Here is a 24,574-nt window from a genome sequence, read left to right as displayed (position 1 = left end):
CATTACTGAAGAAATGAAAATGGCCATCAATAAAACAGATAAGTGCTCCATTTATAGCATCTTTACTCAAAACTTCTTAAGCCTTGACTCTTCCATACTTAGCTTGCAGACTGTCTGGAAGCACACCAAGCTACAATCTATAATGCCAGTCCTTTTCCACCCTTTCATTCTAGACCCCAAAAGGAAAGCCTTCCAGCAGGGAATCAGTTTCTTTGCTATAACCCCATATCCATATTTGGGAATCCCCACACTATAAAGTCTGACCCATCTCCTCCCCCCCAGATTTTTCAGGCACAGTTAGAACAATTTGTAGTCAGATGCTACATGCAACTGCCTTCACCAAAGTGGCGTCACAACTGGCACATTCCCATTTCCAGTTAGAAAACCACGTCTCTTGAGAAACAGTAAACAATTCGACACATAAGAGTAATATCCCTTTAATACTCTCATTTCTCTTACTTTTTCCATCCTCCAAATGAATAGCAACTACGTTATCTGTACTTTTTCCTCTCCCACTCCTATTATATCTAAAGTAATTACAGCATATATTTGACTGTTACTGTAATATTTATATCTTGCATGACTTACATAGAGACTATTAAGAAATTGGCTTGTACTAAAACCTCTCATTTATATACCTGTAAATATGATAAAACATCTAAACATACTGATCTTTGCATTTTAAGATTTCATCATCTTTGTTATGCCTGCACTGCCTTTCTTGAGCTGAGCCTGAAAACAATCCATATGGATCAATGTTTTATCCTGGTTAAGAATCGGGGAAAAACAGCACTATATTAAAATTATCTCCTACATCACGGGCTCCACCCTCCAAATAATTTAACTGATGAGTGCAGATGCATATATTTTTAAACACCTTTATTGAATTATCACTTGTGACACAGGCACATTTACATTTATATAAACGTAATCAAACTGCATTAACAAGTTCATATTTACAAACAGTATACCTCACATATATTGCTATATAAAATATAACCTAAACAACATTACATAAATGTTTTAAAAAAAAAAGGGCAGGAATTGAATCAAGAAACACTATTAAACCACCACTAATGATATAGGCAATTATACATTTATATAATTAAAAACAAACCATGCAGACACAATCCTAGTTGCAAGCACTTTCCATCACAAACCATATTGACACACTCCCAGTTGCAAACATTAAACATCACTTATACTTTACCCAATCATTTTCAGTCAAACATTACATAACTCATTTAAGTCCTGCCTTCCTCTACACCTAGGGTTACCACCTGTGCCACTTTGCAAGGGACAGCCCCTTTTTGGGCAGTTGGGTCCTGCAAAACAATTGTAAGAATGGCAAATGTCCTAAGATATTAGGACAAAATTATTTCCTATATTTTATGTAATAGTTGCATAAAACAGTTATTCTGTACCTGAAACACCTAAATGTTATAAGAAACAGAATAAGAAACTAAAATGCTACAAGAATAAGCTTTTATTTGGGCAAAGAAGTGAACTTCTGTCCTTTGTACTGGCTGTGGGTATGTTTTGGCCTGCCATATGTGAGATTTGTACAAAAAGTGTCCCACTTTGGGCATTTGAAAAGCTGGCAACCCTATCTACACCTCATTCCTGGTCTCACTGTTCTCACAATTCCCATATTTTCATATGGCGTTTGCTCCTACCCTTATCTAAAGGTCTTAGTTCCAGTTGTTTTACCTCTTGTTACAATATTCACTACATCTAGTAAAGTTGGTTTACATTTTTATTTACGGTTTCTAATAACTACTTTTTTGACAGCAACCATAATTAGACACAGCCTTACCATGGCCTTAACGCATCTAGGCAATTCCGATTCTGTATCACAGTTCAGAAAAATCATCTCCCTCGTCACACCAATCTACCCACTTAGCATCTCCAACAGTGCATCCTGCAGGGAATCCTTAAAGTCCACCAGCTCACTGCACTCCCAGAAAATATGTTACCAATAACCTCTTTTTCCCATCACACCTACATTTGCTGTCTGTAGAGTCTACTTCAGGTATAAAAATATCTATGTAAACATTTCAAAGCAAGAATCCTAAATCTTCTAGATTTTGTTACATGTGTGAGACATACATATATCCTCCCATTGTTTCTTTGTGAATTGCTTATCCAACCTCTTTCCCAATCCCTTCTAATCTCCCCCGATTGATTCTTATAGTTATCATGCAATATTTTATATGCTGTACTACTTATTCTTTTATTTTTATGAGAGTTTCTGTTCAATTCTACTAAAAACTCTACCAGTGCTGGTCTTTTGTTTAGGACCCCCCCCACACACCATTTTGTTCTCTTTGCCTGTACTCTGATATCAATCCTTGATAGGGAAGGCAATCTCTAACCTGAAGTCCAAATCAATTCTTGACGTCTTCCCATCCTATCATCTTTTCCTCTCTAGTTATTTGCTCCTTTGCCAGTTTTTTTCAATAAATTCCAACTCCCTCTTGCCTATTGTCTATATCCTTAATTGCAGTCATCCCTGTCATCAGGAACTCCTTTCTCCATTTCCATGTTGGCTTAGTTCTTGTTTCTGCTACTTTATAGATATAATATTCTGTATGATTATTGTTGCTCTCCTTAAAGCCCTGCATCCAAAATTCTAGTCTCTCTGTTTCTTGAGCTTTCCCCCTGTTTCATCATCATCTCTTTCCACTCTGAATTATAGTTTTCTGCTTGTGCTTTGTATAGGTGCCTTAACTGTGTAGCTCTGAAATACCCCTTCAAATCAGGTAATTCCAGTTCGTCCTGTTCTGCTGGAAGAATCAGCTTATCCCACTTGACTCTTGCTGCCTTCCACTCCCAGATAACATCCTTCAGCTCTTTATTAAATGCTACCCACAATTTCTCCTCTGGTTGACAAAAATATGGCTGACCTGTGTATAAGACTAATGGGAGTAAAAATTTTAACTGCTTGTTCATAGGTTCATACTAGGCTATCTGCCCTAGGGCATTTATAAGCCTAGCCAGAGTGTTTTTGGCTTTCGCCACCCATTTTAAATTAATTTTGCTATGCCCTTTTTCGAGGTTAGTATACTGTGCCTCTTTCTAACAGTGACACAGAAGTGATTCCCGGGGTAAACCTACAATCTCCCATCCACTCAACAAGATTCCTCTTGAAGAGAGTCAATGAGGGACTCTGCCTAACCTGGACTGGGATTTTATTCCAGAGTGAAGGGAGCCTCTGGGTTATGAATCTGTCCCTCTAGCATGTCCTATTTATTTCAGTGCTGAGGTTCAAGTCTCTCAAGCGCATAGCTCGATGGGATTTTGATTTTCTGAGGTGCAGCATGTCCATTAATTCCGGGTTGGACATGGCTTTATACGTCAGGCACAGATCGCCTCTGAGCAGGCGGTATGCCACTGAGTAGAGCTGGAGTTTCTTTAACCGGGCAGCATATGGCATCTGTTTGAGCCCTATGATCCTCTTGGTGAGGTACTTTTGGGGTCTTTCCAGTTGCTGCAGGTGTCTGGTAAGGTACATCCCAAAAGGGGCATTGTACTCAATTATGGGCCTGATGAGTAAAGAGGCACGATGACCTCCCCTGATCTAGGATGTGAATCCCTTCATGATTAGGTGGGCTATATAAAATGTTTTTCTAACCACTTTGGCCATGTGGTTGTCAAATGAGAGATTGCTATCAACTTGGGTCCCCAGGTCCCTAATTACTTCTTCTGTACTTAATGGATTACCACCTATGTGGTAATTTGTGGGCACTTTGTTTTTGCCAAAGGGGATGACTATACACTTTTTGGCATTTAGCTTGAGGTCATGGCTCTGGCACCAGTTGTCTGTTTCTATGAGGCCCTTTTGGAGGATGCTTGTGTCGGCTGGAGAGTCTATTATGGTGCCCACTTTGCAGTCATCTGTGAACTTAGTCAGCCACAGTCCTTCTGTGTTGGCCTGTACCTCCGAGAAATATATACCGAACAACAGAGGTCCCAGGACTGAGCCTTGGGGGATGCCACTTGTAACTCATTTGGAGTCTGACATGGCTCCAGCAATTCTAACCATGTGGGTTCTGTCCTTGAGCCAGTTTGCAACCCATCTAGTGACATAGGGGTTTATATTTAAGCTGGTGAGCTTATCTATAATGCCCGAGTGGGGTATTGTATCAAAGGCTTTTGCGAGGTCCAGGTAGGCTGTGTGGACCACCTTCCCCTCGTCAATGGCCTTGGTGACTGTTTCAAAGAAATCAACCAGGTTTAAGAGGCAGGATCTGCCCTTAACAAAGCCGAACTGGGTAGGATCCAGTGTCCCTAATATCTTTATTTATGAGGTCCATGATGATCCTTTCCATAGCTTTGCAGACCAAGCTAGTCAGGCTTATGGGGCGATAGTTTCCAGGATTTGTTGAGGCACCACCTTTGTGGAGAGGGACCACTGTTGCTGTATGCCACTCTTTGGGTACATATCCTGTAGTAAGGCTGAGATTGAACAGCAGTTTTATGTTTGGGTTTAGCTCTTCTTGGAGTTCATGTAGGACGCAGCCCGGGACACCGTCTGGTCCCATTGATGCTGTGTTTTTTGCTTTGGAGAGGGCAGCTCTTACCTGAGCATCTGAGATGTCAGGGGGGCAGCACTCTGCTGGGATAAATATTTGCCCTTTGGTGGGAGAAGTTTGCGCTGAACCTGTCAGCTAGGATGTTGGCAATGTCTGTGCTTTCGGTGTATTTTTTGTCATTTTGGACTAATTCTGAGCATATCTGGTAATTCCCACCCAGGTTCCTAACATAACTAAAGAAAGCCTTGTGATTATCCTTAGTGTCCTGTGCAATTTTTCTCTCGAAGCTGGCCTTAGACGATTTTATGAGTGCCTGTAGTTTTTTGCTAATACTGATCAGAGACGCCTTTCCTTTTTGGGATTTTGCTCTATCATGTAGTAGCTTCCTCCTTCTATTGCATCTTACTATTCCATATAACAAAGCTTCCATCTTCTCAGTTTTTGTATTATTTTGTTTAATCTCTTCCCGGATATCTTTAGCTGCAAAACCAGAATCATTTTTAATTTAAAAAAAAAATATGAATATATAGCTTAGGCTATTTGTTTTTTTTGTTTTTTTTTTTTTTTTTTTTTTTACACTAAAAAATGTATGCATTGTGTGTTTAATTTTGTTTAACCTTTTTTTTTGTGTGGAGTTTCTCCCCCTCCTCCAAAACTGAAATTTATCCAGCTGGACTAGCCCGGTCAACAAATGTAAAATAAATAAAATAAAAAATAATCCATATACCTAAATGCTTAATTTTATCATGTCTCCATAAATATTGATATTGCTGAATCAATTCATACTTGGGTACATAATTTACCACTACTGCCTTTGTTTTAGCTTAATTAATTTTGCATCCCGAAAAGATTTAAAACTGTCTCAAAATGTTCCACAACACTGTAGTGTCTTCTCTCTGTTTTTGTCAGTTATAAAATATGATCTGCAAACTGAGCCAGTTTTTCTTGACTACTATACCAATTATATCCTCGAATTTCTGAGTCCCTTATTTTCTTTGCCAATGGTTCTAAATATAATTCAAAGGGGAAAGAGGACATCCCTGCCTGGTTCCTCTACTCAAGCAGAAATTATCAGAGAAGACTCCAGCCACTTCAATTTTCACCTCAGATTCCTCATAGATCCTCCTAATCAACCTTACATTTTTTTTCAGGAAATGCAAACACTTCCATTGCTCTGCTCAGACTCCCAGCTTACTCTGTCAAATGCTTTCTCTGCATCAAGACCCACCAGTAACAACGGTATTTTCTTAAATTCTGCTTCCCTCTGGATGTTCAGTGTTCTGTTAATGTTGTCAAATGTTTGCCTCCCCTCCACAAAACCACACTGATCCATATCGATCAATTTTGGCATTACTTTTGCCATTCTTTTAGCCCTTACAGACATGAACACTTTTATAATCATGGTTTAGTATGGAAATGGGCCTGTATGAAGCTGGATCTGATGGATCTTTACCCTCATTAGGCATTACATCTACCACTGCTTTCTTCCAGGATGGTGGTACTTCTCCTCCTCTTAAAATGCTGTTAAACAAAAACTTCCAGATCTTTATCAGTTTTTCGCCTCTTAACTTCCAAACATCCACAGGAATGCCATCTACTCCTGGGGACTTTCCTGTAGATTGGTTATGCATCATCATTTTTATGTCATCTCCTCCTATCCTGTTAGTAATTGAGCCTCATCTACATCCAACCCTGGCATATTTAATCCTTCAATAAACATTTCCATTTGTATAATTTCTTGAATTCCATATTTCTAATACCTCTTCAGGATCTTACCTTCCTTGTTATAAGCTCCCTAAGCTTGATGACACACAGCCCATTCTACTCTCTGTTCCTTGAGTCATTGTGCTAAAAGTTTTTGTGCTCTAGTGTTATCAAAAACAGCTGCTTAACAGCAATCTTTCTAACTTTGTGTATATTATTGAGGTAATCTTATTTTCTGTTTACCATTCTGCAGTTGCACCTCTTAGTTCTGTGAGATTCCCCCTATTATGCAATATTTAACATTTGCCAGTCTGGCTAAATAATTATTGTTACCTGTTAACCATAGCTCCCTTTCTTTTATTTCCACCTCATTTTCAAACTTCACATTAATTTTATTTCTCTCCATAAATATATATATTTTCAGAAGTAATTTCTATCTTCTCGAATAGCTCCTGAATAATCTCCACTACCCATTCCTTAAATTCCTCTCTTTTCAGCAAACAGTTGGGAAAGAGCCAGTGTCTCATTTTTATTTCATTACCTTGTGTTTTTATTTTAGTTATTATTGGTGCATGATCTGAAATAATTATTGGGTGTGTATCAAGACCTTCAATTAAATGCACATGGTTCCTGTAAAATGTAAATTCTGTATAGTCTGGCCCAGTTTCAATATCTTGGGGAATAGTATGTAAATTTACTCAGAACTCCTATTACTGAATTCACATCTTCCATGCCAAATATTTTCATTAATTTCTTCAAAAATCCACCCTCCTTTGTTAAGCTTTCCCTTCTCGAGACCCCCCCCCCAAGACATATCTTCACTGCTGTAAATCAAATTCCAGTCCCCATCTTACAAGTAATATTCCTTGATGAAAACTGATTTCAACCAGAATTTTCTTAAGCTTCACTACAGCAGTTGTAGGTGGAATATAAAAACATGCCAGTGTAATCCTCCTCCCTTACCATTAGCCCCTTAGCACTACAAATCTGCTATTATCTTTTTTTATCCACTTCTACCACTATTGGAGCTCCTCTTGTAATTAATATAAGTACTACTTTTTTCTTTGTCACAGATATTTCGATGAGTCCTGAAAACCTTTCTTCATCAAATTCACATGTTCAGTTTTAGGTGCGTCTCCTCTAATGTAGCTATCTGCACTCTACATTTTAATATAGTTCACTAGTATTTCTTTTTTATATTAAAGACATTACTGAAAACACCAATGTATTAAAAAGTTATTCCCAACTTTTATGTACAACATTATTTTGTTAAATATCTAGTTTCAGATTTTGTGTTACATGCGCACACAGTTTGGCAGGCCAAACTTTTATATAGTTATTGCTTGTCATATCCATTTGACCCAATATCGCATCTTGCAAAACTTTTTGTTTTATTGAAAGCCCTCAAACTAAAAAAAACAAAAAACTCTCCAATACCCCCTGAAACTTATTAATTTAATACTAACACACAAGACTGTGTACATCTTCAAATATTTAAGTTTTACCCTCTTAATAGGAACAAATGTCCCAAACTGACAGCCACACTCACAGATTTGAGACAACCTAAAAGAAAAGTTATCCATACTAAGATGCATGGTGCAGCCTGTGCATTTACTAAGTACTAACTGGTGTTGTCTTATCTTTATAGCTCTCCCAGCTGGGAAACCCCCTGAATGCTTTCAGAGAACATTGTCTCCTAGTCAGTTTCTCTCTCCTTTTTCCCCACAACCAATCACTTACCACCAGACTGTAACCTATTTCTCTTTATCAGATTGCCTCCATGTAGACATGGGGGCCAGATACAGAATTGCGACTAACCATATATTCATTTGCTAGAAAAAAAACCTCATAATATTCAATATTCTTTTTCATTTACTTGCCTTCTCTTAAAACTTGTTACTAAATCAATCTAACGTCCTTAATCTAGTCATTGCTCTATGCAAGAATGAGAAAAAACATATTCATTTTTCTTTTGTCATACTCTTAACCAGGCTTTTTTTTTTTTTTTTTTAACATTGCAGTGCCTAAATTTCTTAAAATTGAATAAGGGAGAAAGAAAGGGGAAATTTCTGACTGGAAACAGACTGCCTACCCTGTTTGGATTACTTTAGAATACTTAGTAATTCTGTATATTTTAAATTATATATTTTTTATTTTTTTTTTCTGACTTAAGATGAATTTAAGTTTGCTACCCCTGCTGCCATTATCTGATCCGATTAATATACAGTGATTAAATATATATGGATTGAAAATCTTTCACACACAGAGACATTTCTTACACTGTTTTCTAAACTAAAATTATAATACTGCAACAGTTCATGACAAATGAGAGTCACTTTGGTAAGTTCAAATGTAAAATAGACAGCTAATGAATGAAGTGGCTGGCTCTCAACCTCCAAGTCTAAGATAAACAAATGAAGTTGGAAGACCAAGCACACAGTATGTTCAAAACTATGGGCCAAAGATGCAACAACCAGAGTACAAAACTGAATTCTTTCAGATACTGAGGAATTATTTTATGAGAGATGCAGATTCCTTTTTAACACAGGTATACCCCCCCCCCAATGGTCAGTCTGCTGCTATTAATTCCAAAGCAAAAAAAGTCACACACAACTAGATAGAGAGTATAATGAAGTACTCAACTTTATACAGGCGATGGATAATTAAATGGTGACTTAAGACCTAAAGAAGAGACTGAACAATGCAACTCCACTTCTAAAAATATCCAATCATAGACACTAAACAACTGGGAACCCAAGAAAACAGCTGCTACAGCAGTCATCAGCTGAAATATTTAATATACATGCCCCAAGAAATTTAAAATACAAATCTGCATTTTCATAGGCACAAGTAAATGGAAAAGGCAAATTATGAAAAATACCACAGCAGTTCAGTCCTTTACTTGTGTTAAAAAATAAGCATTACTTAAAAGTTTCTTAGAATGGATCAAGTTAATAACAGAAACTGATAAAATCCATTACAAGCAAAAATTATGAGCAGTATGCAAACCAAAACAGACATAGCAACTTTGCAAAACTAAGGATTTAGTGAATCAGGCACTTGATTACCACAATAAGTGGCGCATGTAATTGGCATGAAAAAGAGATAATGCAGTAAGGAAGTACTGAGGGGAATAACATTCCCTCAATTATCTGCTGTTCACAGAAGTATAGAAAACCCACTCTCTCATACCCGACTTGTTTGTGAGGTCTAAGAATTCATACTTATCCACCATCCACTTGTGTGGATCTGTCAAGGACCTATTTATTAACACATGAGAATTCTATAACAGACTAGTTATCTATTCAGTTAGGTGGGATGACCTAGGGGACAAAGGTATTATGGTTTCTGGTGGGTCAATGTAAAAGGCAACAGGACTGGGAGCTACTTAAGCACTTGAGTTGGGGCAATAGCCACAAATCTAGGGGGTGTCTGATGAACTTGAAATTTCATGTGTCTCTCACTCCTCCTTCCTACAGAAATGCTTTTATTTTCTTTCTCCTTTATTTGGGATAGATGCCAGCCTCACCCTGCTGCTGAATATCTGCAGACATGGCAGATGGTTTTACAGAGTTGCAAACTTCTACTGGAAATGGTATGCCTGGGCAGCTTCTTGTCTTCACCTGAAAGCCTTTGGAAGAAACCCCTGGCAGATAGGGTTAGCCATGCCATGCTCTGGAGACAATGAGAAAATGCACTGGAGATGGAAGTGGTTATGTGGTATTTGGTGCATAATAGCACATTTGGTAGTTTTCTTAGTACTGGATATACTCAACACCAATTCTGACAGACTATTTCTGAGACATTTGTTAACAAACTAATTATTTTTCTACCATTAATTTGGCAAAGAAAAAAGGGTTCTCAAGTCATGCACTTCTCTCAATGCTCTTCAGATAGACGTCACCTGATCAAATCTGGGGGGATACTTACTGTCCTAGGAATGGGAAAAAATGCACTTTATCCAACTGTAGAGGATGCAAGCCTTTTTAGAGTGCCAACTGTCTCCTCAGGCATGTACCCCTGCTTAATGCCACCAATAGGCTTCTATGGCTATTTTCTTGAGTTTTTTTTTTTTCAATTTCCTACTCTGAGACTCCTTATGCTTGCTGTTCTCTTCAGTCATATCAGGAAATGAAGATTTTGATAAGAAATATCTTCTAGCCAGCTAGCTTCAAATGCCCTTCAGCTAAATCCAAGCAACTCATAGCACTATATAATGGCTATTAAATTTCCAAGTCTAAGCAGGCTGCTGAAAGTTGCACGATGCTTATAAAATTCTACAAAATGATCCTCCTTAGTCTATTAACACAAGAGCTTTTCTTCATAATTTTTAGGGATGTTATCATTCAGAAAAAAATGCTCCAATGTCAATATACAATGCAGCAGTTTTTTATCTCTATTTGGGAGCTTGAGTCAGGACTCTCTCTCTGTGCAATGGAACCAGCCTCAGTATAGAACGTACTATATTTCTAAACAGGTCACATAGATGGAGCAGAAAGAAAGGATAAATCTACATAATGCTCAGATCTTACCTTGGAAGGTACCCTTAAAAATGGCTAAGCAATGTAAGCAACTATCCACTTCCAGTTGCATAAAGGAAATGAAGATGGTATAAGGTTTACAGTCTTTTACAATTAGGTGTCCTGCTAGAGACCTAACTAGGGCAGGTTAACCATGTACTGTAGGTACCTCCAATAGCTTTACGGCCTGACTGGAACACTGCTGTCTACTTCTAGCTTAATCCAATTCATTTTAAAATTCCCTGCAGAATTAATTTTTCTGATGAATATATACAGTCTCCAAAGAAAGAGCCAACATTCAACATCTGCTCACTGTTGTAATACCTAAACAAGTTACATGCCCCCTATTCTAATTCCAAGACTCGTAACTGCGAGGTTTGGAATTACAAAAACAGAAGTCCAAAAATGTAGGACAACAGCAAATAACAAACATCACTGTTCTCCTTTAAGGCATTTTTTTGCAGGAGGACAAGCCCTCAGAAAACTTATATATGCCAACACTAAGACTGCCAACACTCAGAGAACAACATTTTTGGAGAAATGGCACTCTCATTCTTGATAAAGTTCGTATTTGTAGACAATCAGTCTCTATTGCAAGACTCAAACTAAAGTCTCAGAAAAACAAATGATTACCAAGTTACACTGAAGTAACCAGAATGTTTAACTCTTTCTAACCAATGTAATGAAAACCTTTATTTTAAAAAGCAGTTTGCAAAACTTACCATGGAAAAGAACTAAAAACATTTACCTGTCAAAGGAACGGAACTGTGCATGTTGTTCATTCACAGAATCACTAAGAGCTCCAAGGAAGGCAGGTGGTACAGCAACGAGATCTGCACTTCCAGCATCTGAAGAGCTGACTAGACTTTTCAGAATGTCCTTTACATTCACATTTTTTCCTGGAGGTGCAGAAGAGGCAGCCTTTTCAGACTCCGTTACAACCTCAGTTTTTGCATCTTGAGACTTTTTTACCTCTGAGGAGAGAGTAGACAGTACCTCGCTGATGGCATCTGGCCCAGCACTCACAGTTTCTGGACCTCCTCCTACTATAGCAGCTGAATGACTAGTTGATAGAGAACACACTTCATCTTCAATTCCCGAATCTCTTCTCTGAGATAGCATGGAGCTTTCAGAATCGCTGTGTTTTGCTGAAGCACTGGTGATGGATGCAACAGTCTCAAGTGCTTAAAAGAAAAGTAAATAAGATATTCAGAAACCACTTTAAACACTAAATTACTCTGCTAAACTGCACTCTACTTTACTATAATACATTATCAATTAATGCCATTTCATCACCCAAGCACTTTCACAATTACTTTACGGACAACTCTTTTCATTCACTCAGCTATTAACACATTATTAATGGCACTTAAATTTCGAATTCTTCACACATACTTTGTTGTTAACTCTTGTCCTGACCCTTTCACTGTAGGTAGTACCATTAAGCAGTAACATTTTCTCTACACATGTTCAACAAAGTAAGTAAACCACTGCACTTACCTACCTAACTGCAGTCCATTCCAATTATCTATCTTCTACATCAAAATGAAATCATCAGCATTCCCCGTACATCACAACTATCAAGAAGCAAAGCAGGAATGAAAAATTCCAATAATACCCCACTGTGTTATAAATTTCAGGTGTCTATACTCATGCACACACTAATACCCAGCAAAAGGGAATATAATGATGCACCTGTAACTTGGCATATGCTGGCAAATGTAACATCTGTTACCCAAACGAAAGCAAGGCAGTGTCTGCAGTGTTATCTCATCCTTACCCTTGGTTACAAAACTACAAAAAACAGAAACAGACTCTCAGGACACCTGACCTCTCTCATTAGCCATTTCACTGAGGAAATGCACTTAAATTTTCTAGTAACACTATTAGTCATGACATATAAACACCTTCTAAATGGTAGTGTTTTACTGTCTGAAATGAATCTGAAAAAGTAATCTAATGAACTATTTGCAGCAAATGTAAATTTTCTTGACAGAGCTCAATGGAAGTCAGCAGACTTTCTCAGTTTGTTATATTATAAAAGCGGGCCTGTTGGGGTATATTGCCTCTAAAGAAATATACTATGGAATGTTTTGGAGTTATTTTTGGCCCTGTGTGTGCTTGTCCATCAAGCCTCCCCTTGATCACCCTAAAATGCTTTGTGTTCTAGCTGGCATCCCAACAATGACAACTTTAATCTATTTTTATGGTTTGACCCATCCCCTAGTGACGACACAGAATTACTATACTTTTTACAGTGTGAAATAATTCAACTGCGACTGCAGAAGCAAATATGAAGATAATATAAAGAACATAACCAGCAGCTTGGAAAGTAACCAAAAACTTTATTCTAGTATAAAAAAGCAAAGTCTTGTCATCTTCTGACTTCATCAGATGAAGCAAGCTTATTGGAACCTAAATTCTGATGACTCACTTATGGAGATGTATACTAACACAAAGTGCACATGCAACATGCCTGTGATCATCTCTGACATGTTTGGGTGAACTGGAACTCGCTTTTACACGGCCTGAAGACAACTTTGGTCCTTACCTTGTACCTGCGGTACTGGCAGTAATCTCCATAACAAAGCACTCTTGGAAGAATGCGACTGGGCGAGTACGCCACTGTTTTCATTTACAACTTTAAGTGACCAACAGCCAACAAGGGCAGCTCTCTCATTTGAATATCTACTGGCTGCAGATTCAAACTGAATCTACTGTTCAAATGACTAAGAAAATTCCTATAAGGATTCATAGACTTGTTAGTTATGCATCTGTCAATGATTAGTCTTTGGTTCTTACTAAAGAATTTCATTATATTATGAAAAACGTCTGATGTGTTCAAATTGTATCTGCAACCCATAGAATTAGGCATACTTCTAATTTGATGTTCCTACTGGATTTGTAGACCTTCAACTTAGCTGCAGATCCTCTGTCATGATACAAGGACCTCCTGGCAGTTGTCTCTCAAGCTTCACTAACCTAGTTCCACAACTCTTGAGATGACACAGATCTTTCTAAAGTCATGTTCCATTTGTTTTCTTCAGCACTCCTTCAGTTTCTTTCAAAGGGCAGTACTGCCAGTCTCATATGAGAGAACTCCTTTATTTACAGAAAAAATACAGTTCAAATCTTATATTCAAATCCTTTATTTTTTAGCTTCATTACATGAATATTTAACAAAGACCACACATTCTTTCTGCCAAACTTTAAACTCAAAAGCGGACAGAAACAATAACCTGTTCCATTTGGCCTGTCCTTTTCCCTGCTGGTGGGAGGCATAATCACTACTACCTTTCAGAAACATTTGCAGTAACACTTACTCCAAAGTGAAAAATGCAGAAGAAATCCCCCACACTTTGAAAATATAGCATATAATGTCAGCTAACCATATGAAGTACAATTTTCAAATTGGAATGTGTGCCTGCCTAGCACTAAAACAAGAACTGGTCTATCAACATTTTAACCAACCTGTATTCCCATTTTCAATGCTTCGCAATGTCTGGCTGCGCTGAGATGGCCGTCTGTCATTCTGAGGTTCCAAAATATCCCTGTACTTTGACACCATGAGAACAGATACAAAATACACAACTGCTAAAGCCAAAAACTGGGATTGTTTGCTGTCCTCCTGCAAAGGAACACATTAAATATTAAACTTTCATTATCTTTTTATTCATCTACTCTATGGACAGCTGTTTGCAACAGTGAAATCACAGCATGACAAAACTGACTCTACAAAAAAATAACTAACAACATTAAGTGCCTTTACTACTCCATCCCCTGCTCAAAGGTGAACAGTGATCAACTGTACCTGTATGTAAGGATAATTAGTGATGGAAATTAATTCACTACAGCTTGCAGTTTTAATGTTATTCAGCTTTATAACTTTTGGAAAAATACAAAATAGGAGTAATTCTTCCTTCATTTATTTCAAAGAAGAATACTTTCTCATTTTCATTTTTTTTATCTGAAGATTACAAAGTGCTTAAACACTTTACATAAATAAAATGATTTAACCTGTAAATATTAAGAAAGTACTATACAGGGCTGCTTTCATCTATATGTTATGATGAACCACCCTCACCTCATGTAACTCTACCATAAAATATACATAGGGAAATCAGTTTTACTTTATGAGAAGAGTTTTCTTATCAGAGCAGGAAAATAGGAACACATGCTCTTTTACTTCACTTCAGTGTAGATACCGGTTTAGGACAATAATTGGATCAGTTCTACAGAAATGACAACAAAGCACTTTATTTTTTGAGAACTAAATGTAATGTAGAAACAGAGCAACCTCACATGGAAATAAACTGGCGTTCTGTTTGAATTACTATGCATTACAAAAATCAGTTACCTAACACAGCAGCAGCAATACATTACGGAAAAACCTTAACAGTTAACAACCACCGGAATGTCTATTTACAAGAACACAGAAAGATGTTATAATGGCACAATCTCTAACAGCATCCATCCTATGGCACTGCTGATGACAGTTCTAACACACGGGAAGGTAGTCCCCCCTACTCCCTAATCTTGTTCTGTTAGGCTTTCTTTGAGGAAGAATGAAAGGAAGTCCAAAAGGAGAAATATGAAGAAAAAAAATAAGCAGGCTAAATGCAGTACAAAAGAAGTCTACGAAAGGTATAACATTAAACTTGGCATCCTTCAGAGGACAGAACTCACTTAGAGGCCACAACTATTACAAGTATGAAAATGACAAGCCATCTGAAGATTAGGTCCTTTAAAACAGCACTGTCAATATCAGCTCTAATCTTGGAAGTCACTCATGTGACACCGTCTGGACCACAGAGCACCTGAGACCCCTTTAAATCAACATGAATAAAACAATTTAGTAACTAAAGAGAGGCTCATCAGATGCTTGGAGGCCATGATTGCTTACTGAAAAAAAAAACACAGCAATGCCTTAAGCTCAAACCTAGTACCCGCTTAATGATAGCTTTCAAATGTCCAGATTTTTGCTTCATATTTTTGGTCTGTTCCTCATCCAATTTGTGGATTTCTGGCAAATCTCTGCAGACTGAAGTCAAAGACAGACATTTGAGTTTTACACATTGTACCCTTCAGAAAATGCATGCTAATGTGAATCCTGTTATTCTAACAACTTTCCAACTTCATACCAGTAATAGTTAAAATCTGTCCTTATTTTGGGTCTTTGTCTCCTCATTATTTTTGCCTTTGTCCAGATTTCTTGCACTAAGAAGTTGACAGTTATGATAACGGCACACATACACCTTTCCTAGTCTGGGAGTGGGGAACTGAAAACAATAAATATTTCTACACTGTGAAAAAGAACCTACAAAGATCAAAGTGTCATCTAAGAGCATAATAGCAGGCAAGATGAAAGAATGATCTGAAAAAGGAGGCGACAGCCCTCTTTTTTATGAAACTGGGCTGCTGCAACATTACTAATCATGTCAGAGGTGTTACTGGAGGGAAAAGATTGCCCTCAACAGAACCTGTTCTGGGTTTTTTGCCAAGGAGAACTTTCTATTAAATGAAAATTCCACAGTTGCCATCATCTGAGTGAGACTACCTCAAAGCAGATCTTAGAGTTTAATGTACTTCCTGCTTGTGAAGTTACCAATTTGTTTTTAAGCGTAAGAACCATAGTATTTGGAACCATAAACAGCATTTACTTAAGAAAATCTCCATCACTGTTTCAAAAATATGACAGATCTGGCAGCACATCAGTATACCATGCAATTTGGACTTACATTTTCATAGTTCTATATTAACAAAGCATATTCTGCAAAGAACAGATCAATAACCCTCCTAACCCACTGCAATTTTACAACAGGGACAATCAGTTTAATTCTACAAATGGAATAAGGCATCCCTCTTTCTGCTACAACCACCGATTTTTTTAAACACCTTTACTGAATTCTCACTTGTGACATGGGCAAATTTAGTTATATAAAAGTAATCAAACTGTACCAACAACTTCATGTTTAAAAACATTATATTTCACATATATTGATGTGTATCATATAAACTAAGCAACATTATATAAATTATTCAGTTGCTGCCCCCTTTTTTTAAAACAAGAAAACATCTTTATTCAACCATCATTTACAACATAGGCAATCATATATTTATATAAATGAAAACAAACCACACCAGCAGTGTCCTAGTTGCAAGCATTTTATATGACAAACCATATTGACACTCCCAGTTACAAACATTATAGGTCACTTATCTGCTTTTCAGTCAAACATTACATACCTCATTTAAGTCCAGCTTTCTTTTAAACCTCATTCCTCCCTTGTATGTATTGTTCCCACAGTCTCCATTTTTTCCTATGTAGTTTGCTCCTACCCTTTTCTAAAGACCTCATTTCCAGTTATATCTCTATTACTATATTCATTACTTCTAGTATAGTTGGTTTAGATTTGTATTTCCATTTTATAATAATTGCTTTTTTGGCAGCCATAATGATTAGACACATCAAGGCCCCACCAAGTCTATGCAATTCCGATTCTGTGTCATAGCTCAGAAAAAAAATCATCTCTCTCATCACACCAATCTGCCCACCCAGCATCTCTGACCGTGCATTCCACAAGGTCCACCAACTCACCGCACTCCCAGAAAATATGGTCCCAGTTACCTTTTTCTTCCCAGTCACACCTCCAACATTTGCGGTCCACCAGATGAAAAATTATCTGGAGTATACATGGAGTATAAAAATATCTATGTAAACATTTCCAAGCAAAAATCCTAAATCTTCTAGATTTTGTTGCATATTTGGGAGACTAATATATCGTCCCATTGTTTCTTTGTGAATTGGTTATCCAGTCTCTCTCCAATCCTTTCTAACCTCCTCTGATTAATTCTTATAGTTATCATGCAATATTTTGTATGTCACCGAATTATTCCTTTTTTAATTGCAGCTTCTGATCTAGATGCTGCTTAAAACTCTACCAGTGTTGGTCTTTTGTTTAGGACCACCCCTACTGCAACCACTGATTTGAGTCAATTACCAGCAGTAAAAAGTCCAGGAGCATACATTTGGATGAGAGTATTTATTTTTTTACTGGTATATCAAATATGTTCATTGTAAATTCAGTTCTCCTTAATATCTTATACATATCAACCTTATGGCCATTCTTCTTACATTAATATAGTAACCTTCTGCATAAGTTGCAAATACATAAACAGTTATGTACTCACTAGAACAATGTATCTCTCTTTTCTTTCCATCCTTCCTCAACCAGCGGGTCTCATATCCATCCTTGGATCTAACTTCAATTTCCAGACTTAAGATCCATAGTTCAAGGCTCCTCCCTGCACCTATAATCCCTTCCACACCCCAACATTATCTCCGATCGAGTCTGCCCACAATGCACTGACAACCCAATCTAAAATGTCCATAAATTCAATATCCCATAGATAAAGAGGCACAAAAAGCAGAAAAAGAATGAGATAAGGCAAGCCGCTCCCGAAGCTTTAACAGTGTGAAAATATGTGTTCTATAATACAGAAAAGTCATACCAGAAGCCTATAAGGAAGCCTTTCATGAAATGGAGTAGAGAATGGAGGGAGGTTGAGAAAGAACAAAAACAGACAACACAGATATGCATTGTTATCGTGAGTATATAACTTTCTGTATCTGATGTTGTCCTTTCCATCCATTCTTCAACCAATGAGACAGAATCCCCAGCTGCTTGATTCCCAGTGTGGTTCTCATGGAAGGATATGCTGGAGGACAGCAAAACCAAAAGCCGCCCTATTCCTAGAAAAAAATATCCAATTTGTAATGAGCAATACAAGTACTGGCATTAGACCAGGTGGTGTCAACTGAAGTCCTTGACAAGAAAGCAGAAGTGGACACAGATCTTACGGAATACTATTTAGAGATTTCAGCAAAGTCAAACCTTTGTCCCTGTAAATTTGAGGAATGCAACTAGTCAACCACTTTGCTCAAGTAACCTTTGATACAGCCTGACCCAATTTTGCTTTAGAAAAGGATATAAATAATTGGTCTGACTTCCTGAAAAGTTTAGTTCTGTGAAGGTGGAACCACAACTGTCTATGTACTCTTATAAATGAAGCATATATTCCCCCTTACTGGTGAAATTAGGGAAGATGACTGGTAAATTAATTGTCGGAGTGCTGACTCTGACGCCACCATAAGGTAGAAAGGAGGGACTAGTGCATAAAGAAATTGTCTTTGTAGAAAACAATATATGGAGGTTGACAACACAAAACCTGGAGTTCAGATACTCTTCTGGCTAAGGTAATAGCTACCAGAAAAATAGTCTTCCACATCAAAAACTTTTAAATCCATTTGGGCTGCAGGTTTGAATGGAGGCTGAGTTAACTGTTGCACTAGTATAGTAAGATTGCAAAGAGGGGTAAGATCTTTGATAGATGGGTCAGAGAAGGAAAGTATTGTTGAGGAAGGCATTGCACAATTTAAGAGGGGCCAGACAGGAGTGACTCTTACCAATGTGGAAAGTGGATACCACAGCTAACTAAACTTTGATCTTGGAGTAACTGGCTCCATAATGAAACAGTGAAGCCAAGAAGTCTAACAGCTAACTTGGAACTGAAAAAGGGTCTAAATGCCTTTGAGGCACAAATGGAAAACCTCTTCCATTTATTTTTATAGATTTTCCTTTTTGAAGATTTCGGATAACACACAAAAATACATACCACTCAGGAGGAAAGTCTTGACTGCCTAGTCATCATTGGTAAAGGAGAAACCATATGGCTAATTTTAGAGCTTAAAGGTCAGAATGAGGCATTCCGGATGGATGTGACAGAATATCTGGATGAGTGTCCAGAACCCATGCAGGGTTTGTCAACTGAGGTCAGAGGAAGGGAAACCACACCTGCTGAGGCCAGAGAGGGGCAATAAACAATTTTGTTCTTCTGTTGTGATATTTTCTGTAAAGATTTTCAAATTAAATGCATCAGTTGGCATGGATAAGGAAAACTGAGGGACCAAATCATGGCTCAAGGTGTCTCTCAGGGACTCCACATCGGAGGGATCAGGGTAAAGAATCTTCTGCATCTGAAACTGACAGGAGAGGCAGAAATCACAGCATGATTGGGCCCACTGATGAAAATCCGTTTTACCACTGTTGGATTGAAAGACCACAAGTGAAGTAGCAGGATAGACCTGCTCAACCAGTCTGCTAATATGTCAGGTTTCCTTGCTATGTGCATTGCTAATAAAACTTGACCAGAAGAAATTGTCCCTTGCGATACTCTCTTTGCTTCTTAACATAACCTGTAGGAGCAGGTTACCCTTGTTTGTTGGTGTACCAGACCACTGACATATTGTCCATTTGTACAGAAATCACCCATAGAGGGAGGACATCTTGAAATGCCAGCAACACTAGGAGGACTGCTCTCATCTCTAGGACACCGATGTGAAGATTGGCCTCCAAAGGCGAACACGTGCCTTCAACCGTCTTATCCATGTAATGCTTCCCAACCACCACATTAGGGAAGTATCCATGGACAAAAGTGGCTTTGGTAAAGGGAGGAACAAAGGGATGGCCCTGGGACACTTCCAAGGACTAAATCCACCAGGTTACATGTTCTCTGCAGATGCTGGCAAGGCATACTGGAAATGTTATAGGCTAATGCCTGATGGACCACTGAACTGCAAGCATCCATTGTAATACCCTCATATAGAATCTTGCCAGTGGAACTAGGGTAGTGGAAGCAGCCTTCAACCTCAAAAGTTGTAAGATCAACCTCTCCAGAGGGGTATGAAGGGAGAGCAGTTGTAAGGCCTGATTCCATAATACAGATAACCTACACTGCTGTAGTTTTTTTATTTGAGAAGATCCAAATGTGCTCTGAACTCCAGTGTTCGTTTTTGGGAGAGATTTACTGTAATCCCTACTTTGGAACAAACCTGAAGATGATGGAAGAAGTGGTGGGGAGCCAGTAGTCCAAATACGGGAACACTTGGAACCCTTGCAGCCAGAGATGAGCTGGAACCACTGTCATGCATTTGGTGATATGTGGTGAGGCCAAAGGACAGTGCACTGAATTGGAAATGACTGGTTCTCAGCCAGAAGCGGAGAAACCTCCTGGATCGCATGTCTGTTTTGACTGAGGAAATCCAGTCAACCTTCCCATAGATGAGAGTAGATGGACAGAACTGAAAATTTTCAGAATTTTGACTGTTTGACAACAAGATTTAAATTGCTTAGATCTAGGACAGGCCTGAGGTCCCTGTTCTCTTTTGGCACTAAAAAGAATCTCGAATAAGTTCAGAATCTTGGCTGGTCTAGTGGGACCTTTCTGGATAACTACCAGCAGCCTTTTGATTTCTAGTGCTGCTGCTTCTCTTTGGGAAGGTGGAATGTTGGGGTGGATAAAGAAAGAGAATGCAATAGTCTCTGGTAATGATCATCTATACTTAGACATATTTGGTGATGGATGTCCAGGCTTCTAGGTACAAAGATAATCACTCACCCAAATGCCTCCAGAGTGCAGAAGTTGGGCAACCATTCAGGAGTGCTGATGAGGCTTCTCAGTAAAACGACCTCTAAAGCCCTGATTCTGTGGACATCCTCTGCCAGGAGGGTGACTTCTACCTTCAGAATACCCCCTCCCCCACCTTGGGAGATCTCTCTCTCAGAAAGAATCTTGGGGAAACTCTTGGGACTTACAGAACCACATTTTGTTATTCCCTTTCTGGTTTCCAGAAAATGTCCTAGGGGGTGGATTTGAAACCCATATAACTATGGCAGAACCTTTTCCTAGCTTTCTCACTCCTGGAATGTGTGCCCTTCATCTCTGGGCCAGATAGGGTGGTTCCATGAAAGGGAACATTAATGAAAGACATCTTAAAAGGTTCTGCAAGATCACATAAAATTATCCAGGCAGACCTCCATACCATAATCCTTGTGCCTGCAGCTCTACACCCCCCCCTTCCCTTGGCACTAGAAACCAATCGCATGGAGGCATTCAAAAGGGAGTGCAGTGTGCCCAGATGCAAATCCACAGTTTTCCTGCCTTCCACAGAGTCTTGGAAAGTTCCTTTGTCAAGTCCCTCTGAAATCTCATCACATTCATAGATTCATAATTTGTTACTAAGCTAATGAACTGTGGGGGGCCTTTCTAAGCATAGCCAAGTTTTTGTGAAAGGATGATGATGTCTTGTATCCAAACAAGACATTGAGGCGAGTCACTTATAAGCTACTTCTGTCCATAAGGGACAAGGGTACAAGGCCCAGTGTTAATTTCCTAATTCTCACCCACTGGTCTAGGTTGTGCTTAAACTGGGTAACAGACAAACACAGTTTCAAATGGATGGGAAGCCTGTTCCATAGGAGAGGCAGTCTCTGGGACATATCGGTCTCTCCAGCATGTTCTGTTTAAGTCACAGACAAAATTCAGGTCCCTAGATCTTGTATTTCTTGTACTCTGACTTACACATATGTAGCAGATTCATAATTGTCGAGTTTGTGGATGCCGTGTGAGCCAGGCATATATCACCCCTCAACAATCAATAAAAAGCTGAGTAGAGGGAAATGGCTTTAAGGTGCTCTGTGTAAGGCAGGTTTGTTACGCCTTGTATTCTTTTTGTAAAGGACTACTCGCTGCACATCTGGTTAGGTACATACCAAAGGAAGCATTGTACTATATGATTGGTCTGATACGGGCAGAGTACAGTGGGATAATGATCTCCTTGGACTTACTTACAAGTTGCGCAAAGTAAAAGGATTTCCTCACAACTGTGGCCACAAGGTGGTCAATGGTACATGTGCCAGGTAATTCACTGACCTGGCATCAAAGGTCACTGATGCATTTACATTTCTGCCATATCTGTCCATGCCCCGGACTCTCTATTAGAAAGGTGGAAAGATAAGCTCTCCGCTGCATGCTCCTTTTTAGTGGCTGTCGCTACTGCCATGGCATTAACTGTAGGGCCTTTGCTCCAATGATCCTTTGGGGGTAACTAAATACTTTATTGGGTTTCTTGGGAATCAGTTGTGCCACATCCAGTTTCTTCTACCCCCTATGAGAGACGAGGTCAACCATATCATCAGCTGGGGGAACCACCCAGGAAGTAGCTGAGTTGGAGCAAAAAGCCTTAAGGAAAATAGATTCCTCCTGAGAAAGAGCTTCAAAAGACCAACCTCCTTTCTACCTAAAAAGTTTTGAGAATTTCTCTGAAGAAGACATCCTCAAGGGGTGATCTGAAGGAAGACTCTCCCTCACTGAAGTCTGCATCTTCTGTTAAAGACTCCTGTGGGGAGAGTCAATGTCCCTCCTCTTACCCTTATGCTTCCCAGGAGCTTCCATAAGGGAGATGTTCTGGGGAAGACTCGGAATTCTGACGGGAGTCCTGAATAAGAACCGACTTGAGACTGGTGTGAACTAGTTGCCCTGATGAAATAGAATAAGCAAGATCAGGAGTCGGGGCTGATAGTTAAGAAGTAGGTGGAAGGGAGGAGAGCAAGAATGTTTGAACTTCTAATATGGCGAGGGATCTCTCTACTGCCTCAAATGCACAGGCCGAAGGAAAATGCAAAACCACTCTAGTAGGAGCCAAAGTTATTGTACTGGGGTGACCAAGAGTATCTTCCCTGAGACTGCCTCAAGACCAAAGTCAGAGCCAACCAGTCTAACTCCAAAGCTCCAAAGGCAAGAGAACTCCAAAAATTTTGAAGTCGAACCTCTAGCCCCAGACTTGGTGCTGAAGTCTCCCCAGAAAAAGGGTCCATGTCATGCTTGAGACACCAAACAAACTCTCTTCCATTTAGTCTCACAAAATTTTCAAGTAGTGGGTTTTCTGACCTCCTGTAAAACCTGAAGCACGTCCTCAGAAAATTGGTGCCTGAAAGGAATCAAATCATATTCCCCAAAGTGTCAATTGAAGGTTGATTAAGTGAAGGTGAATGAGAGACGCCTTGTCTTTTGTGAGAAGATCTATCCTGTGAAGTAACTTGTGATGATTGCTCCTGGCCAGATGAAATAGAAAGAGGAACCAGTGCTAATTGGGTCAAAGGGAAGTCACCAGCAAGATTCCAAGTGTGCCCCCATATGATCTTCTGTAGGACCTTTGGCAGTAGACAAAGAGGAGGATTAGGTATACACAGAAGGATCTACTTTCAAATGTCGAAATCCCAAATTACGGTATTTAACTTGTTCAAGACCAGAAAAGTGAAACTACATAACACTGAAATACTACAATACCGAATATCAAAATATTAAAAATGAAAACACATAAACCCATGACCAAAACAAGCTCTATTTTAAGTTTTTTTCAGGGGGCCTGTGCTCCCCCTGCACCACCGACACTCCCAGCAAATTAAACCTACCAACTCCAAGATTGCACTACATTGAGGAAAACAGTGGGTACAAGTATGCTGTAATAGTTTTAACATCCCCAATGGACAACTAATGCTTAGATACAAAATAACATGAACTAATCAAATCAAAGCACTAATTTACCACACTATAAAATGATTTCTTTACTTTTCTCTGTCTACTGTTGTGGTATTCCATGTATCCGAACTTCCACCAACATTAAACTAAACATCCACTATCTTCCTTCCTGACAAACACACTTTTAAAAGAGCAGTATACTACTTACACACAGACACACAGGAAATATCAATGAGTTTGACTTTTCAAACGTCAATCATTTACTTTCAGCAATATACACGTTCGATTTCCTGGTCTCGAACAAGCAAAATTCGGTAATTTGGGATTTTGAAATATGACAGTTGATCCATACAAAAACATCCTCTTCCAAGAAAAAAGACATGATGCCCACTTTCCAAGTCAGAGGACTTGGCACTCTGGAACAGAGCTGGGGAA

General features: G+C 38.8%; 1 protein-coding gene across 1 annotated transcript in view; it reads right to left on the bottom strand.

Annotated features, from left to right (window-relative positions):
• Positions 1–24,574, bottom strand: part of LRBA (LPS responsive beige-like anchor protein) — a 4,045,850-nt gene that overhangs the window by 2,696,727 nt on the left and 1,324,549 nt on the right. Inside the window, exons 28-29 of the mRNA XM_044063433.1 lie at positions 14,231–14,387; positions 11,508–11,943 (exon numbers count right to left, since the gene is read on the bottom strand). Coding sequence (XP_043919368.1) covers positions 11,508–11,943; positions 14,231–14,387 — 593 coding nt within the window. The remainder of the gene's footprint in view (positions 1–11,507; positions 11,944–14,230; positions 14,388–24,574) is intronic.

This window comes from Protopterus annectens, chromosome 2.part1 (assembly GCF_019279795.1).
Source record: "Protopterus annectens isolate FY-2018-M chromosome 2.part1, PAN1.0, whole genome shotgun sequence".
Lineage (NCBI taxonomy): Eukaryota > Metazoa > Chordata > Ceratodontiformes > Protopteridae > Protopterus > Protopterus annectens.
The sequence above is the reverse complement of the archived record's forward strand: the minus strand, read 5'-3'. Positions and strand labels throughout refer to the sequence as shown.